The sequence below is a fragment of the Macadamia integrifolia genome, chromosome 11 (assembly GCF_013358625.1).
Source record: "Macadamia integrifolia cultivar HAES 741 chromosome 11, SCU_Mint_v3, whole genome shotgun sequence".
In the NCBI taxonomy this organism is placed as follows: Eukaryota; Viridiplantae; Streptophyta; class Magnoliopsida; order Proteales; family Proteaceae; genus Macadamia; species Macadamia integrifolia.
In genome coordinates, this window is record NC_056567.1 from 33,282,787 (window position 1) to 33,302,434 (window position 19,648).

Below are 19,648 nucleotides of genomic sequence, written 5' to 3' on the forward strand. Positions count from 1 at the left end.
GAGTGTAATAACCCTATTCTCCATTATTAGTGAAGTAGGATCTCATCTCATCGAGGACATATGCAATCTTGTTGAACCTCGTAAATCTGCGTACATTGTTTATTCTTGTTTTTCCATTATCCCCTGCATCATTTTAGAGTTGCGTTTCTACAACATATGAGCATATACCCCTAGCCTTCGTGTGCCTTACTGGACATTTCAATGGTTGAAGAGGATCTGGACGCTTCCCATGCCTCTATCACTCTAACCCACCTTATCAGTTGAACCGCTAACTCCAAAAAAGCTAGCAACGTGCGCAACCTTTCCCAATGTTATAACCTGTATCTTTATTTTTATTTTTTTCTTTTCTTTCTTTTGTTAGCATATCTTGTAACTTGCATGTTACTTGCCATGCCACTTGGCCCCATATTGGCATATCTCTTCAAAATCAAATCGAAATTGTTTATTGAGATCGTATCGAGTCATTTAATGATTCAATTCAAATTTTTTAAAATGACCCCATATGGTAAATGATTCGATTTAGTTTTGAAATTGATTGAACCAATGGTTTCAAATCGTGTAAAATCCGTTAAAGTAAATTTTCTGTGAATCAAATATACCTATTTAAAATCGAATTGAACCGTTTGATAAACCGTTTATGAACCTATATAATTAATACCTCTTCCATTCAGCCTCGTCTCGTCCCAAGTTAATAGAGTTACAAATCCGAGACCCAAATCGTTTAAGGGACATTTATGAACCTATTAACTCAAACCAGTAACAAAACCGAGTTTGAAACCATTAAAACCATGAAACCAAATACAAATGCAACCATGCACAGAATACCTACACCTTTGAAAATTTGGGATTGATTAAATTATCTACCACATGGGGATACATTGGTTTCACTCTTTCCTTATCATCTTATTGTCTTGAGGAAGGTGAATCTTTGCGTGCATGAAGAGATTTAATCATTTCATATACACTTTTTATGTTTCGTGTCTTAATGGGATGTGAGTCTCACTATTAACATTTTTTTGTTTTTTTATTCATCATTAACACATGTCATGTGAACAATGTAGGTGAAGTGAAAAGATTCTATAGTTTCTATTATCTTGTCTCAAGAGACAGTTTCAATGCAATGGTAAAGTTTCTCCATTGCAACCTAGTGTTCGAATATTCAGATGATGAAACAACCTCTTTGCAAAGTGGGGGGTAATAGAGTGGCAAGAACCTCGTGCACTGATTACACCTTGTATTGTCTTGTTTGGTTTGGTACGCCAATGACACTACCCATGTTCTATATTAATCTTTTTTTTTTTTCTTATATAAGATATGGTCTCTTACTCACTGCATAAAGAAAAGGACTCACTTGACTATGATTTTGTATGAAGCAAAGTTCTCAGATACATCTCTAATGACATGGGCTTAATTTATTTCCTTGACTAAGTTACATTTAGAACCATCTCCAGATGCTCTAGTGCCTCTCTTTAAAGTCCAGAGAATAAGAGTCCTTCAATACAAAACTATACTCTCACACTTGTTCAAAATGGTGATTCAGGTAAAATTGGCTCCACACTCAATGGTAAACCTCTTTGAAATTCAACATAAGGATATGCCAAGGGATGGTCAACACCTTCAGTTATCCATCTACAAAGTACAAAAACACAAAATGCATTAACTCTATTCATAATTCTATCACAAGAAGAAATTAAATAGATGAATAAAAGGATTCTTAATTACCTGAAATTTAGTACAAGGTGGTGGAGGAAGAATGCAGTCTCCACTTTGGCAAGCTCAGAACCAGGGCAAAACCTTGGTCCTCCACCAAAGGGAGTGAATTTCTTGCTTGTTTGGCTTTGTTTCTGAAATTTTGTAAAAGAGTTGCTTGCCTTAAAGATAAGGAATACATATCATGGCTAGATCTCTCACATATGATTAGAAAAGAAAAAGTATACCACGAATCCACAATGGCAAGCAATTTTTGTGAACTTAATCCCAAGCAAGAAAAAAAGATGGAAAAAGTTTTCCTTTACCCATGATGAAGAGGAATCCACAACATTACCATCGGTCCTGTTTGATCGGACTAGGCAGATGTTTTCAACCATGTACAATAGAACGTTGAGGTTTATGATAAACCTAGAGTCCAATCACAAGGTCATATAACCAGTGGTGAGGGGATTCGTCCTTCTCCAGGGGTGAAGGAAAACTTTTACACACAAAATAATCCTCTTAGGTACTATAACTTAGCGTGAACTTTTATTTTTTGAAATCAGGAGACTATCAAAAGATCTAAAAATACATTGATTTTTCATAAGAGTAATGGTAATTACCTCCCATCTCCAGGGATGGAACTCAAGGGTACTTCCATGGAGAGATGGATCTAGATGTACTGCACTAAATACTGGTAGGACCTTCCAACCAGATGGAATTAAATAATCTGAAATATCAAAAATAAAAGAATTCAACAAATTAATATTATACATACTAAGCATGCATTGCCAATCATATACAATGCATATATGTATTAATTTATATAATATATGAGACTACTCAAAAGGTGGAAGGAAAATCACCTTTGAATCTGACATCCTTGAGTGCCTTTCGGTGCACAAATTTGACTATATTCCCACATCTTAGAGCTTCACTAATGACCTAATGGTTTGAAGAAAAAAAAGGTTATAAGAACTCAAAAAGTTGGTGCTCATCAAGGGAAGCCAGAGTATTGTTTCCCTCTTACAAGGCTTTTTAGTAGTTCTGTCTCTTCACTTTGACCATATGGAATCTATGTGGATGATATCATTGTTTTTATCATCATTGGCATCATGAAGGAACCACGTCCAAGTGTAACAAGGAAAAAGAGAAAGATGATATATTATACGATGGGAAAGGGCTCTCTAAGCAAGCAGCATAGGGGAATGCACTGATGAGGTGCAACAAAATGGTATTGTATATTAGAGGGCTGCAAGATCATCTTGTGTGTGAGGAGAGAGATAGACATGAAGGATACTAGCGTACGACTGTACCCTCACAGCTCAAGAACCTTTTCCCTTAAAAGATAGGCGAAAGGTTTTGTGCATGATGGGATAGAAGAGAGAAGATATACTATACCATTTATGCTCTTAGTGGACGGAGGATGAGGCGCTGGCAAAAAACCCAACCCAGAAAGATGTATGGTTTCAAAGATGGGTGCTTACATTTTGAGTAAATTCCATCTTCTTATAGTCTTCCCAGTTCAAATATTCATCTTTCTCTTTGCTGCTTCTAATGCTCCAATGTTCCAACTGAGGAAATAATAAGACTTTATTATTATTATATATTAAAAATGTATATACTTGTTTTTAGTATACACAAAAATTAAAAATATTTGAACTATTATTCCATGACTTCCACCATCTGATACCCACAAAGGTAAATGAAAAGACTAGAAAAGGGTAATTACCTTCAACTGTTGAAGTGCAGCTGGTGATTGACTCAAAAACTGGACTGCCATGGCCATCAACAGAGAAGTAGTTTCATAGCCACCCAGTAAGGAATCCAGAACAAAACTCACTTTCTCATCCTCATAAAGGTTGTCAACTGATAATAGTATCTCAAGGAAATCACCCTTTCTCTTAGAATTTCCAACATTACTTCTTCTTTCCTCAATAATTGCCTTGACTGTAGAGGATATTCTGGTTCTAGCCTGTAAAGAGAGACCAAAAGTTGACCATGAGTGTTCTCTCACAGAACCCAAGAGACAAATCTTTAAAAGATGAGCGTGGCATGTGCGTACCTGAACAGCTCTTGCATATGGGGTCCCAGGAATATAAAGTGGAAAAGAGATCAATCCTCTCATGAAAGTGAGGAAATCTTGTAGTATTTTTGTAGTTTGTGGCTCATCTGGTGTCAATCCAAGGACTTGCTTTATGATCACATTGAATGTGAACTGGAAATGAAGCACAGATAAGATTAAAGAAGAGAAGAAATGAGAATTGCAAACCATGGATTTTCTTCTTTCACTTACCTTTCTTGCTTCATCACAGAAAGTGACTTGTTGCTTCCCTCTCCATGAACTCAAGATCTGGAGTGCAGTTCTCTCTATGTCATTAAGATACTCAGGCTTAGATTTTGTTGTGCTGACAAGTGTAAGAGCCACACTCCTTAGCTTCTTGTGGGTATCACCCACCACCACAAGCATGGAAGATTTTCCAAGAACTCCATGGATGGGCTTAGGGTAACTGCATTGGAACAGCTTATCCTCATTCTGAAGGATAAAGTAGTTGAGTTCCTGATCACAAGAGACAATGGTCGGAGAACAGAACAGATGGGATTTGAACACCTTCCCATACCTGGAAATCCAAATAAGATTAACAATAGAGATGCAATTGCATGCATGGAAATTAATGGGAAACCAAATAATTAAATATATATATATATATATATATTCATTACCTAGAACAATGTTCTTGAAGAAAGGTGCCTATAGAATTTGAAGAGTGGGGATTCAAGAAGCTGAGGGTTTCACCCAGTAAAGGCCAGCCAAAAGTTCCCCTTGGAGTGACACCAAACTTGAGCAACAAGGGCAAGAAATGGTTCAAGATGACACAAAGAAGGAACACGACTAAACCAACCAAAACCACAGAACTAAGATCTCCAACCATGGATGGTATAACTATTCTATACTCTTAGTTCTGTTTTGAGTCTTGGAGTCAAATAGAAAGATTGAAATAAGTCTGAAAGTCGTCTGCAATTTGCTTGGTATTGTATGTAGGAGAGGGGTGAGAAGTGGTGCAAGAGCTAGCTAGGTTGTATTCTATTTATATACACAAGGAGGAAAGCAAACAGGCTTTTTGCAGATCATTAAAGTGGGTGAAGTAAACTTTATCAGAAGACCTAGCTAAGAAATGAAATATTAAGCCTAGCCTAGGTCTGTATCCCTGCTTAAGCGGTAAATGTGAACTTTAAACTTTGAAGGAGAAGAAGAGGAGAGAGAAAAAAATAGAGGGGAAAAAAAAAAGAGGAAATTAAGAGATCTGAATCCATTTTTTATCACTGCATGTCATGTTTAGCTTAGGCTAAAATCATGATTTTCTACGTAGCAAAGCATTCACCTTTGCTTTGCACTTTTCCTCTGCCATTTCTTTATTGATTTTAAGAAAATAATTTTGTTTTTCCATTTAATATATATTTACAAGTTCAAACTTCAAATTCTCAACCCTGGTGTATGAGAACTTAATACTAATTCAGTAAAACCAGTCACACTCAAGGGACCCTCCACTGATCCACAGTCTCATGAGAGAAAACAAGGGATTTGTTGCTACCTTTCTCAGCTAAAAATCTCTCTCTCTCTCTCTAAAGGCAATTCAACAAGATTTACTATGGATTAATGATATGTCGGCCAGTGAGGGGATTACATGAAGACATATCTTAGGCTGCTGGGATAATGAAGTAGGAAAGAGAGCTTCTCTTTTCATAGGTTTCCTTTTTTTTTTTTTTTTTGGGGGGTGGGGGTGGGGGGGGTTTGGTTTGTTCATGGAAATCATGGTTGTTTCAACAAAGTAAGGACATGTATTCAATTGTAGAGAGACAGACAAACTCATTAGAAACAGGAACTATTTTCAAGTGGTGGGAACTCTCTAAATATCATTCATGGAGCATGAGAACTATGAAACAGGAGGAAAAAATCATAAAAATAACAGAAGAACAATAAAATTGAAGGTACATGTTTTGTTCTCTGAATTATTTCTGGCCTTTACTGTGGCAAAATTGCAGATCCATAGCCAAAGCTGTGTAACCCAATTAAAAACCAAAAACTATGGATTATATATGGTGGGTTGGAGGTGTTAATTAATTTGAATGTTCTTTAATTCCACCACAAGGAGATTGACTGATGAGAGTCAGAGAAAATATATTTCTTGGGTTTCTCAAATTATTGTATCTTTATACCTCGTGGGCGCCAAAAGACAATCCCCAAGCTAATGCATTTTTTTGTTTCCTTTTAGGGGGGAAACCGAGAAAGCTTGCTAACACTTTAATTTAGTTGTGTGTTTTTTTTTTCAATCTCCACTGATTTTCGAAGACTTGCAGAGTTGTGTTAATTTATAAAATCTGCTCAGGTTACGTTGGGGAAATCTTTATTTGGGTAGAAGTACAAGTAATAATGCCTATATTTGTCCTGAGAAGAGAACAAACTTATAATGCTCTCCTAGGTTTTAATCCATATGGGTTGCTTGCATGCTCATTTTAAGCTCTTGCATGTCCAGCAACTTATATAATGATTAATACTACTGGAAGAGAATACCAATAAAAAATATATATTAATACTACCTGGAAGAGACTCAAAACTTGGATTAACCAAGCTGCCAAACAGACCGTTTGAACCAATTGAAGCCAAAAACCCAACCAAAATAACAGAAGGGGAAAAAAACCAGTTTGAAATAATGATTAAAACTGGTATAAAGTATTCTGCTTGTTCAAAGAAACATCTCTCTTTGGTGGGAATGGAGCTCCTTGGTCGCCTAACCCTTGGGCTAGAATTGGGGCCAATGACGGGGGACACATTTTTGGGTTTCACAAAGGTAGGGGCATCATTTGGCTACCCTCTATGTTTAGACATAGGGGCCACATGACCAAATAGCATTCACTTTTCTCCTTTTTTATTAAAGAGGAATGTACACATTGCCCGCTTATATGGACATCTTACATGTCAAGCAAATAATCGAAAGCAAAATGAATGATGAGGAGAGAGAAGAAATACTAAATATTTAATGACGAAAGAAAAAGAAAATAGTGTTCTTTTTTCTCTCTGTTTTTATATGAAAAAAAAAAAACACTACTTGTTCACTTGTCTAAGGTGCTCAAATTCATTAGTACGTAAAATTACCATCCCATTCCATGTGAAATATATATTTCATCTAAGTGGCACACTCTCATTGAGCCCTTGCATTAGTATAGAGGTCACACAACCAGATATCTATAAGGTAGAAAAGAAACCTAAAAGGTAATGTAACTCCTACACCCAAACATAGAAAAAAGTGAAATGACCATTGAATCCATTAAGCATTTCCATTGACTCCGCATTTGTGCAAGGGCCACGATTCTTTCAGAAACCCTCTCCCATACACACATGAGAAATTGAAGCCGAATCAGACCCTCCAACTCCAAAGTACACTTGTGAGCATAGATTTTGTAAATGTAAGATTTGAAGACTTGAGACCCCGTGTGTGGTGACGTACTACACAAACATTCTCTCTCTCTCTGTCACTTTTCTTGGGGGACTCATCTCGTCGTTCGAGATGACACGAGGAGGCCAGTTTAGAATTTGGACAGACGCTCTTGTCTTTTTTTAACTAGTTTGACCCTCCAACCATTAAAAAACCAATCAATGGCGTCTTCTTCCTTCGCTTGATCCGTGGCTCCGTGCGCAGTGCACAGAACACAGTACGCAGTAAAGGCAAATGCCAAAAGAGTCCCTTGTTCTTTCATGTACGTGGTGGACTAAAGTGGGAAGTAGTGTTTGGACCGCTCTATGCCCATTGCCCAGTCCATTTCATAAACTGGAAAACGATACAATAATAGTCAAAAACTAGTGGGACCTTTCCCTGTAGCTCTGTATCCCTCCTCTTGTTTACAGACAATCTCGCACGAGCACCAATTCAAGAAGCTCTAGGAGTAGGAAGACACCCACGCCACTGGAGAGTATTATCGTTTTCTCTTTGGATTCAAGCTATACTGAGTATAACATTCTTTAAAATAATAGTTGCATATATGCCATATCATCACGGTTTTTATGAATTGGTATTGGATCGGCCATGATTGATATATATATCCATAGTACTTGATCAATATAATTTTTTTAATAATAAATGCTGTTTTCATCTAGATACAACCTTGGCCACGAGAGGGTGGACATTGGTGTTAAATTTATGGGTTTAATTAATTATTCGGATTGATTGAATGGTTGAGAGTCAAGTTGCATAAACCACTTCGGTCCACTTTCAAGTTTAAGGATATGCTAGCTCAATCCATTGTGGTTTACGATTTTGGGTGCAGAACAGTATTATAAATACTGGGTTTTGGGTCTCTATAACCATTATTCACTCTTCCCCACTTTACCACTAAAGTGAGAGAGGTCTGAGGACTGTAGAAGATCCACAACCAAGAGAAGTAAATTGTAAAGAACTGCATCGATTATCTTCAGTATACTAGGTGCAAGGTATAAATCGATCCTCCATAATTTCATTAGAATCGTACTCTTGTGTCTCTGTGTTGTTTCCTCAACTAGGGTTTCGGTTCCGAACCCAAAGGTTGTTCTAACAGTTGGTGTAATCTTCGCAAAACGGAGGTAAAGGTGCATACATTACAATCCTCCCATGACCTTGCAACGGTGGGAGCCTCATGGGAAAGGGTTTGTGGGATGGTTCAACTCAAAACCTTAGAAGCATAAAGTGATAACAGTTCTTCAGATACTTATGTTATATTGTTTAAACCAAAAACTTAACACATTAAGTAGATATGGGTTAAAATATCTGAGTTCTCTTCCCCTGTATCTAATATGGGGATGATCTCTTATGCCTTCTTTTTTCCTTCTATTTACCTGATCTTGTGTAGACCCAATGGTTGTGAGATTCTCAGGTCAGAATCACATATTTTCTCCGATCACCTTTGAATTACACAAGCTTTATACAGTCTTGCATTCATGAGAACTGGAATGAAGATGAACTTGTTCAAATAACTCACATGGAAAGAGAAATGGAGAGAACAGAGGAACAATGATCCAAATGGATTTCCAATAATAAATTTTGAATTATATTCTGAGAAATAACCCATAAATAGGAGTATGAATAAATCCAAGGAGAGACTAGGTAGTTAGACTATATTGCTGCCATGATTTGCATTTTCTTATTTAATTCATGACGCATATGTATTTGTTGGGTAATTGTATTACAATTTCTTACAAAAATACAACAAATTGCAATATAAAGCCTTTGCAATAGAAACTACTATGATGTTATAGTATTGATCCTTGGCTGAAATGAGATGAGGAAAAGCTTGAAATAGATGTTGAATCACCACCACAGCAACTGAAGAAGCTTCGAACAGAATTGAGGTTGAGTCACACTTGTAGTGTTGCCTTTACGGTAATTGATGCCCTCTACTTCCAAGAGTTTTTCTACACCTCTACTTCCAAGATAAAACAACATCCCACTAGAAGATGAGGCAGTTCTTCTAATCCCTTCAAGGAGCAAAAAGCTATAGCACAGCAGCCCTCTCTAACTTTACACAAGACTTAGAGAAAATAGAAGAAAGAGAAAGACTTATATGATTGCAAAGAGTAGAAATAGATGGAGTGTCAATGTGTGAATGTATATCGCTGTAAAGTATTTGGTTAGGTTTACATAGACCCAAAACCAACCCTTGCACCCTCTTGGATTCCCCAAGTGTAACCTCCAACTAATGGTAAGTTAATTGGAGAATAATGTCATATGGACATGAATTGGGAATTAATTCAATAATTGAATTAATCCCAATCAATTTCTTAACCCACCTCCCCACTCATGGTAGTGACCATGAATGGACTTTAGGGCACCTATATAATGACATTGACCATTTACCTACATTTGGCAACAACCTATGGCATGAATACAGAATTAATTTTATAAATGAAATTACTCCAAATCAATTCTCTTTGCCCACCTCTCCACTCATAGTAATAGTCATGAATGGACTTTAGGGCTCCCATAGGGTGTTATTGACCATTTTCCACTACCTTGACCCTAAGGGTCCCACACCATTACAAGTCATAAAACACATAAAAGAAAAACCTCATTTTGAAATTTAATTATAATAAAATAAATATAAATTCTAACAATCTCCCACAAATTTCAAATGACATGAAGGACACATGTGTTGTAACTGTATTAGACACTATATGATGCATCGTTGTAGGTGTCTTTCAGACTTGAACCTACACTTGGTCTAATGAGTCGCGCTACAGAGTACGGGTAGAGTCAGACTCCTTGAACCTTTCCTTATTGGTGTAGTTGACCGACCCATCAACCACATCCCATAAGTCAACTTTTTGAGCTACCCATCATATAATCACTTTGGACTTTTGAACCGGCCATGTCCCTTATCTTGGACTCATGAATGTTTAGAGAACTTGTCTATAAGTTCTCATCGGCGATGATCAAACCCCCTACATTCACTTAGGTTAGTCCCTGATGTGCACCACAATTAACACACCCCCACATTTCCTAGGATTGGACTAATTAAGAACTTTACCGCTCAACCTTTCTTCTTGTGGTGGTACTACTATCACCATCTACATCTTTGATTGAATACTTAAATAAGCAGTTGTACTAAGCTGGTCACCCATGATTTCGTTTGTACCCCTTGAACCTAATTCAGACATTTATCCTCTTCACATAGGTAAGGTGTCTATCACATAACCTAAGAATTAGGTATAAACCCCAATCCTGTAGATACACTACACAAGTTCTTGACATAGGCTTTGTGAACATGTCAGCTTGGTTACTTTATGACTTCACATAATCGATAGCTATCATTCCTTCATTTATGTACTGTCTCACAAGATTGTGTCTTAGGTGTATATGCCTATTTTTATCATTATATATCCGGTTCTTGGCTAGATGTATAGCCACTTGATTATCACAATGTAGTGATATTGATGGCACCGATTTTTACCACAATGGAATATCCTGTTGTTTTATGGTTGTCCTTGTTGGCAATCTGGCCACGTGGCGATGATGACGTGGCCAGTTTGGGTGACATGGATGAAAATGATGACATAGCAATGTCCAGTGTCACCAAAAAGATAACACATCCGCTGGTATGCATGGAATGGTTTGATACATGCTTAGTATGTGGTGCGGGTTTTTGGGTCAAAATTGATAAAATTAACCTATTTATGCTCGGGAGAATTTTTGGCAGTGAAACTGATACTTTTGGAAGATCATTTCTTCATGAAAAATATAGATTATAATTTATCTAGTCTAGTGCATCTGATTTTATCGTATTTCGATACCATATGAAGAAGTTACGGCATTTGTGGCAGTCAAGGGTAGTTTCGGCATTGAAGATTAATTTTTTAAAGGAAGTGTTCTCCATGTAACGATACGATAAAAATTCAATCTTTCCAACGGTTCTGATTTTATCGCGTTCCGATTTCGTATGAGAAAGATGCGTCGTTAGAAAAGTCTAGGGGCATTTTGGTCTTTTTAAATGGTTGATTCAGATGATCGAGTCTCTGAAAAGTCATAGAGCGTCTAGTCACGGTTCCAATTCACTCATTTCATCTCAATCAGATATCGTATGAAAAAGTTATAAGTGTTTCCGTGAAGCCGGTTTGAAAATCTAAACCGAAAATTCATCAGTTGCTCTCGATGTTGGGTGGATTTTTCAGAATTTATTTTTGAAATTTGAAGGGCTTTGTGTAATTTTAAGATTTTGAAGGTCTGAGTTAGAGGGGGTCTTTAAGCACTGAAATACATGAAGACAGGGGCTTGATTGTAATAAAAATGAGTAAAGGAAAGTGAAATGGATGGTCTAGATCCGACCACGTAGGCTTGATGCCTATCCAAAGGCTACTGAGATTTTGCGCTGACATGGACGAAATAGATGCTTGCGCATGGGATTTGATTGGTTATGTGCATAAGCATTGATGCACTGGTGCAACACCTTATCAAGGTATATTGTGGTGTTTCGCGCGTGCATAGAAGGTATAAAAAAGATTCTGATCCTAAGGATCCCATGAGATCTGATTAAATCCATCTTGAATGATTCGGATCCAATGGTTGATAAGTCTTTTCACTTGTGTGAGTGGGAGACAAGCTCCCTTAAAATCCGAAAAAGTAACCAATCAAAAATCGACAACAAAAAGTGATTGTTGACCGCTGATGTCAGCATGATGTCATCAGTTGACTCCCTTATTCAAATCTTGTGGTTGAGATTTACTATCTGTTATTTTAATCGGATGGTCTAGATTAAAATATTCTCTTTGATGAGATCTACGGTGCCCCTATTGCGCGCGTCACCGACGTAGCCTATGTCACTCCTACAAAGACTCTTTTTTAGACTATCTCATTGCTCCAACTTCAAATGGTCATATCCACTGTTAATTAAAATGCGTTCTCATTTTTTTGCCGTTTAAAATGCGCTTTCCCGTATGCTATTATACAATCCGAAAAAAAACGAAAATGGTAAAAGAATCCGTTTTAAACGCGTATCCGTTTTTTAAGGGTAAAATAGGAATTTTATTAAAAAAATTAATTAATTTAAAAATAAATAAATAAATAAATAACCTATTAGTAAAAGTGAAGAGTGAAGACAATATGGTACTTGGTTTTTTGTTTTTAACTTCCATGCTATCTATAGGAAAAAAATCTCATCTTTTTATAGCCCATTGAGTAAGGAGAAGCCAAAGCTAGCAACATCTCATTTTCTTGTAGCCCATTGGGCTATTTTATCTTGGGACTCCTGGAGCTTTTGGAATATTAGATGCATGTATACAAGTAATAATCTCTCAAATTGCATGAGTATACTACTGTTTTTTTGGTTTCGTTTTTTTGAAAACTACACGTTTAATACTCGTACCGTTCGTTTACGTCCGTTTGTCGTTCCCTATTTTTTTGACCTTTTTTTTACCGTACCATTCATAATTTTTATCTGTTTAAAATCCATACCGTACGTTTCCGTTTTTTTGCCGTTCCCGTTTTAACTAACAGTGGTCATATCTCCCTCATTTTAACTTGGATTTGGGTAAACCAAGTTGCTACTTCTTCATTTTTTTCAAGCCCTACACTATGGAAGCAAGAAAATTGATTTTTGAGTGAAGAAAAGCTACGATTTTGGTCTGAGAAGTTTCCCTCTTGATGGGTGATCATTGAATGAGGTTTATTGCTTGATAGAAGGTGTCTTTACTCCATTAAAGTGGGCTTGAGAAGGTAGTTGAGTGTTCTTGATGTTTCATTCATCAAAAATCAAGAGAAAAGAGAAAAGAAGAGAGGGTTTTTCTATTTGTACTTTAAAGTGCAAGAAGACAAGGGAGAAGACTTGTGAGATGCCATGGCCATATTGAGCTTACTTGATGATTCAAGTCTCCTACTCTAAAGGGGAGTTGTTGATTCTAGTGTGTAAAGACTATACTCTGAGACAACTCTGCTAACAATAGACAAGAGTTGTGAGATTTTCTAACCCTAGAATTTATATTATTTACATATATGATAATATGTATGTATGTTAAGGTTAGTTGTGGATGAATGTTTACATGCTATGTTAGTTGTGGATGTATTTACTAGGCAAGGCTTAACTGTAGGACATGGATATAATCTCAAATTTACTGTATTATTTATTGAGTGCTTAGTGGGTGCTAAGCACTGGGAGTAGGTGCTCCCATGTAGTGGGTGCTACACATTATACCGGCACTACGAGTGTCATCTCAACTTTGACTTGAGAAAATTGGGTATGGATGCTCCCGACTGTGGGTGCAGTCAAAAGTAGTGTGTTGAGTAGGTACGAAGCCTTTACAGGCACTACTCTGGAGATGTAGGTAAATTACCGAACCTCGTAAAAACCCTGCGTTGTGGGTGCTTGTTGTTTGTATTTTATATTGAAGTACATAAAATGTGGAATGGGTGCACACTTAGAAGTGCCTATGAGAGGCTGAATGTGCATACGACCGTGTGCAAACAGGGACAGATATATCAGATTTTTCTTGGTCAGACATCAGAAAGGTTTTTGGGGATCGGAATTAGACTTACTGATTCACCCTCCTCTCAGTGACTGTCGGGTTACAATATATCTGCCATTAAGTTTCTAAGCCATTCGGCTTCTGTTCCTGCCTTTTCTAAGGCTATGAACTCAGTTTTCATAAGAGAGCCTGTCCCACAAGATTGCTTTGTGGATTTTCATGAGATTGCACCGCCTACTAATGTAAATACATACCCATTAATAGCTAAGGACTCGTTTGTATCCGAGATCCAATTTACATCACAATACCATTCCAACACCGTTGGTTTACCACTATAGTGCAAACTATAGTTTATAGTGCCTTTTAAGTACCTCATCAACCTATCAATCGCACTCCAATACTCTTCACTTGGATTGTGAGTATGTTGACTCAACTTTTCTACCGCAAGGGTATTATCAGGACATGTACAATTCATTAGATATGTGACTGAACCAATAATTTGAGCATACCTTTTTTTATTCACCGATTCACCTAATTTTCTTTTCAAATGACATCCCATTTTAAAAGGTAGTTTAACCATTGAAACATCATGGTAACCATACTTTTTAAGTACATTTTCTATATAATGGGCTTGGGATAGTGAAATATTATTCTCTTGCTTGATAATCTTATCCCAATTATCATATCAACCTCTTCTATGTCCTTTGTGTCAAAACTCGACATCAAAAGTTTCTCAGCTTGATTCATTATTTCCAAGTTTATTCCCATTATCAGCATATCATCTACATATAGCAGTATGAATACTCCTTTTTCCACCATGAAACCTGCTATATAAGTACCTTTCAGCATCGTTTACAATGAAACCATTTGAAATTATAATTTTATATAATGTTTCATGCCATTGCTTTGGTGCCTACTTTAATCCATATAAAGATTTTCGAAGCTTACAAACTTTTTGCTCTCGTCCATTTACAATACAACCTTTTGATTGCTTTATATAAATTTTCTCCTCTAAGTCCCCATTTAAAAATACCGTTTTCACATCCATTTGATGGATGATCAAGTTATGTATTGACGTTATTGCTAACATAACACTTATTGTGGTAATTTTAGAGACTGGGGCAAATGTGTCAAAGTAATCAATATTAGGCTTTTGCCTAAACCCATTGACTACAAGTCTAACCTTGAAATGATCAAGTGACCCATCACATTTTAGTTTCTTTCTAAATATCCACTTGATTTCCAAAGTTTTGAAACCAATTGGTAAATTTACCAATTCTCAAATATTATTCTCCAAGATTGAATCTAGTTCACTCTTGATTGCCTTCTTCCAAAAGACGGCATATAATCATGTAATAGCCTCTTTGTATGTAAGAGGATCTTTGTCAACTAGATCGACATGCCACTCATTATTTGAATATTTGGGTATTTTGAGTCGATTACTTATCCTTAGTTGATTTTCATCACCATTGCCCAATTCTTGATTGGTAACCCTTTTATTTGACTCTATTTCCCCATAAGTCAATTGACTATCCTTACTTGTAGGTAAGTTGGACTTAAAGGAAAATATGTTTTCAAAGAACTCAACATCCCTTAATTCTGTGATGTTATTTGTTTCAATAACATCATCCATGGCTTTTATCACCATGAACCGGTATGCAATATTATTTATAGCATATCCCAAAAACACACAATCACATGTTTTTTGCCCCAATTTTCTTTTCTTAGTATCCAGTAATAATACCTTAGCCAAACAACCCCAAATCTGTATGTATTTTAGACTTGGTTTTCTTCCAAACCATTTCTCGAATGGAATCATACCAGTCTTGTTATGTGGGATTTTATTTGATAGATAACATGCTGTTAGCATGGCTTCCCTCCCACATATCAAGTGGTACACTTAAACTCAATAACATAGAGTTCATCATCTCTTTAAGAAATCTATTTTTCCTTTCGGCAACCCTATTGGATTCCCATTGGTGTGAAGTGGTTGTCTCATGGATAATTCTATTTTCCTCATGATGAGCACATTTATATGTGAAATCTAGGGTAGTAAAACATGCATTTTACATATTTAGAATGGAGCTACCTTGGGTTTTACTCTCTTTTTGCGGGTTTTATATTTTCAAAGCTTTAATGACTATTAGGCGTTATATCTTCAATTTTACACGTAAAGAGATCCCATTTCTTTTCATGGTTGTGAAGATGATGAAATTTTAAGTAAGATGGATGTATTCAATTGCAAGTACACATTCATTTGGTCAATCGTACAAGTGATTATTATTTTCGGGTCAGAAAAAGAATAGTGGATTAGAACTGAATTGAGATGCAGAACCAGCCCATCTGCAGTTGTTCCAAGGGTATAAGGAATATTCTAAATGCCAACAAGGATCGATGGACCACATCCTTAAGTGATTGAAGATTATTTTTTGGTAACAACAACTACCTAGCGTAGTTGGTGAGTTGTGGTGTGCAAAATCCCTTGTTTATTAGGAGGTCTCAAGTTCGAACCTCTTAACTGCTATTTTGTTAAGGTTTTTATTTTAGAATATTTTCTCTTTCCTACTCATCACTCAAAGGAGGTCGGCCAAAGGGTTTCTTACGCAAGAGGAGAGAGAAATAAGAAAATAAAGAGAAAAATAGAAAAAAGGGAGAAAAAATAGGAAAGAGGAAAAAAAAAGAATTAAAAAAATCGTCCAAGATGCTACCCACGTTTGAAGAAGAGAGAGAAAAAAAGAAAAGATGAAGCAAAATCATTGGAGATTTCCTACTTCCTACAATTCTTTATCTTCTCTCTCCTCCACCTCATCAACAAGATAAAAAAAATCTTTTTTTTTATAAGCTAAAATCTTTAGCTTCCCTCCCCCATTTTCTATATAATAGAATTAACACAAGGGGATGAAGCAATTCATTCTTCTTCTAGGGTTTTTTTTTTTAGTTGTTCTATCTCTTTCTCTAGCTCTAGTTCTAGGTTTATGCTTTAATCACTTTTGTAATAGCTTTTTATGTCAATTAATGCAAGCATTCTTTTATTCGTATTTAGCATTTTATATTCATGATTTATGCAATTGAGTTGTAATTTTTAAAGTTATAGTCCTAAGCTTAGATCTAGGTGACAAGATCACGAGTCGTGGAGCATCTTTTTTTTTTTTTTTCAAATTCAGTTTTTTTTTTTCAAGATTTGTTTTCTCTAATATTAGAAATTTCAGATTTGATTTATTCCAGATCTGGTTTTTAATACTGGTAGTATCTCAAATCACCCAAGCTTTCAAGTTCAAGCATTGATTCAAGCAAGTAGGCTCCTTCAGTAATCTTCTCTCCCTCCTCTCATTCCCTATTCTAACTACCCTTTATTTCTTAATTTAGGATTTTAATTTCAATCGTTACATTATTGCTATCCCTTTCCCCCAAGGTTCATGGCTAGTGTATGTGTTGGCTTTGCCCCTCCTAACCATAGAACCATCAATTTATTACTTTTATTTTAATTGTCTCCCTTTTCCTTAAGCCAAGTAGTTGTAAGAGTGATTCTCTGGTCAAGTAGGGAAGCTCATATTATGATGCATCCAACGGGCTAAGTAGAGAAACTTACTTGTGAGTCTCTCTCTAGCTTTATTCCCTTTCTTTTACTTTATTTTTATTTAAGTATTTTTTTCCTTTATTGTTTTTTTTTAATTGCATGGGTTATTTATTTTCAGTTATTTATTTATTTAATTTTAATTGTGTGGCTTGCGTCTTTAAAGTCTTAAATGACGAATGGTTATGACGTTATTTTAGATACATATGGTTAGGACAGTAATTAGAATTAGATCACAACCATTAATCAATTCACTTTCGCATTATTAAAAGAAAAAAAAAATAAAGTGGTTACTCTCCCTGTGTTCGACTCGTAGCTACAATGATCCGTACGCTTGCAGTTACATTTTAAAATCTCAAACACCTCACAAAACTTTTTAAGGTTAAAATACTCAGTCCCTCTATCGGTTCTAAGTCTTTTAACCTTCTTGTCAAGTTGATTTTCAACTTTCATTTTGCAAGATATAAATGCCTTTCCGGTCTCATCCTTTGATTTGAGTAAATAAATCATGGTATACCTGTAGTGGTCATCTACAAAGGTTATGACATAATTGTTTCCTCCCCTAGACTCATATGACTTATAGTTACTCAAGTCACTATGAATCAATTCCAAGAGATCAATCTTTCTATCCATAGTTTTATGAGGTTTTTTGGTTAATTTTGCCTCTACACAAGTTGTACACTTGTTCACAGGGGGTTCCACCTTATTGGTGATCATGTCTAACTTACATAGTTTGGTGATATATTTCACATTATTATGACCCAACCTACCATGCCACAAATCAAAAGAGTTAGTAGGGACAACAATGTAAGTAGAAGAAGTACTAGTTTTCTCAATTACAACATTTTCAACGCTTAGTACAAATAACCCATCACTAAGGTATCCCTTCCCCACAAATACATTGTTCCTAGTGATAACCGCCTTATCACTCTCAAAAGCTAATTTCATTCACACTTTATTAAATAAAGGAATTGAAATTAAATTACGTTTAATGTTCGGCACATGAAATACATTGGTGAGAACTATAGTCTTCCCTGAAGGGAGCTTTAACACTACCTTTCCTTTTTCCATAATAGGGGCACTTTGGAAATTTCCCATGAATACTTTTTCATCTCCCATACTCATGGAATAAGAAGTAAACATCTTCAGATCACCACAAATGTGTCTTGTAGCACCGGTATCTAATACCCAGTCATTTGATTTTTCAACCAAATTTACTTCCGTGGCCATAGCTACAAAGACATTGTCTTCAACTAGGTTAACATTTTCAGATTTTTTCTTCTTGAATTGGCAATCTTTCTTGAAGTGCCCTGGCTCACACACATAACAAGTGAGTTTCTTTTTCTTAAAATAAGGCTCATCAAAGTTTTAACGGTTCTTCATTTTCTTGCCTTGTTCGTTGGTTTCTATCAAGTTCGCTTTTAAGCGTTTCTCCCCAAGGTCTTTTTCACCATTGTCCTTGTTCCAGTTCTTTTCCTCAATTTTGATCCTTACAACCAACTAGTCTAAGGTCAACTCCGTCTTCTTGTGTTTCGTTGACAACTTGAAAGCATCCCAAGAAGATATAAGCTTTTCAATCAAGGCACCAGTCACAAATTCTTTTGGTAGAACCATTTTTTCCTTTGCTAGCTTTCCAACCAATATTTGAAATTGATCAATTTGGTTTGAAATGGTATCATTATCTTTCATAGTAAAATTTAGAAAGTTAGCCACCAAGTACTTCTTTGAGCCAGCATCCTCAAGAGAGTACTTACTTACTAAAGCATTCCAAATTGAATATGCATACTCCAATAAACTATACACATGGTATAAGTCATTGGATAATGCATTTAAGATCAGATTTTTGCATTGGTAATCCGTTTGAATCCAAGCCACCCTTTTGCCCTCCTTTACAGGATCATTGCTTTTTTCCGACATGGGTTCAGTCAAGGCAAATACCACCCCAATTTGGGCTAATGCAAATAATATCATTTGCCTCCACCGTTTGAAGTTTTTACCTCCAAACTGCTCAATTTTGTCAAATTTAGTGACAATCCTCATCTTAGCCAAATCCGGGATAAGATCAGTTACTGACGAGATAACATTGGTGGGAATTGAATCAATGGTGGGTAAATGAGGAATCCCCTTACCATTGTGGCTAACATGAACCCTGCCTCCTTGGTTGTTGGTTTTTCCTTCAACATTGATGTTTGAAGGATCTCCTACGTTGATAGTTCCATCAATGACATTGTTATTCGAAGCATCACATATGATAGTGATTGAAGGACCATCATTGTTGTTAGAGTCATTACCTCTGTTGAGGCTTGCATCTCCAAGTTCAGCCATGGGATCTTACAACTATCAATTACCTTAAAATTGTTGGGTAATTGTATTACAATTTCTTACAAAAATAAAACCAATTG

At 36.2% G+C, this 19,648-nt stretch overlaps 1 protein-coding gene across 2 annotated transcripts; it reads right to left on the reverse strand.

Moving 5' to 3' along the window:
* Positions 1–1,334: 1,334 nt before the first annotated feature.
* LOC122094194 (cytochrome P450 724B1-like) lies at positions 1,335–4,820 on the reverse strand. Of its 2 annotated transcripts, XM_042664921.1 has the most exons (10): positions 4,713–4,820; positions 4,414–4,676; positions 3,986–4,310; positions 3,755–3,907; positions 3,422–3,664; positions 3,177–3,263; positions 2,556–2,634; positions 2,313–2,419; positions 1,723–1,844; positions 1,335–1,629 (listed from the first exon to the last, which is right to left on the reverse strand). In XM_042664921.1, exons 2-10 carry the CDS (start codon positions 4,620–4,622, stop codon positions 1,524–1,526), a joined length of 1,431 nt encoding a protein of 476 aa, XP_042520855.1. In that variant the 5' UTR covers positions 4,623–4,676; positions 4,713–4,820; the 3' UTR covers positions 1,335–1,523. The 2 variants fall into 2 exon arrangements, with proteins under 2 accessions (XP_042520855.1, XP_042520854.1); XM_042664920.1 differs by having other exon boundaries at positions 4,414–4,764.
* Between the last annotated feature and the right edge of the window lie 14,828 nt (positions 4,821–19,648).

Coding starts and splice junctions, on each gene's coding strand:
- LOC122094194 (XM_042664921.1), bottom strand. CDS start 4,622: ATGGTTGGAGATCTTAGTTCTGTGGTTTTGGTTGGTTTAGTCGTGTTC. Junction 3,908..3,985: donor TCTGTGATGAAGCAAGAAAG/GTAAGTGAAAGA, acceptor CTTCATTTCCAG/TTCACATTCAATGTGATCAT. Junction 3,665..3,754: donor CATATGCAAGAGCTGTTCAG/GTACGCACATGC, acceptor CTCTCTTTACAG/GCTAGAACCAGAATATCCTC.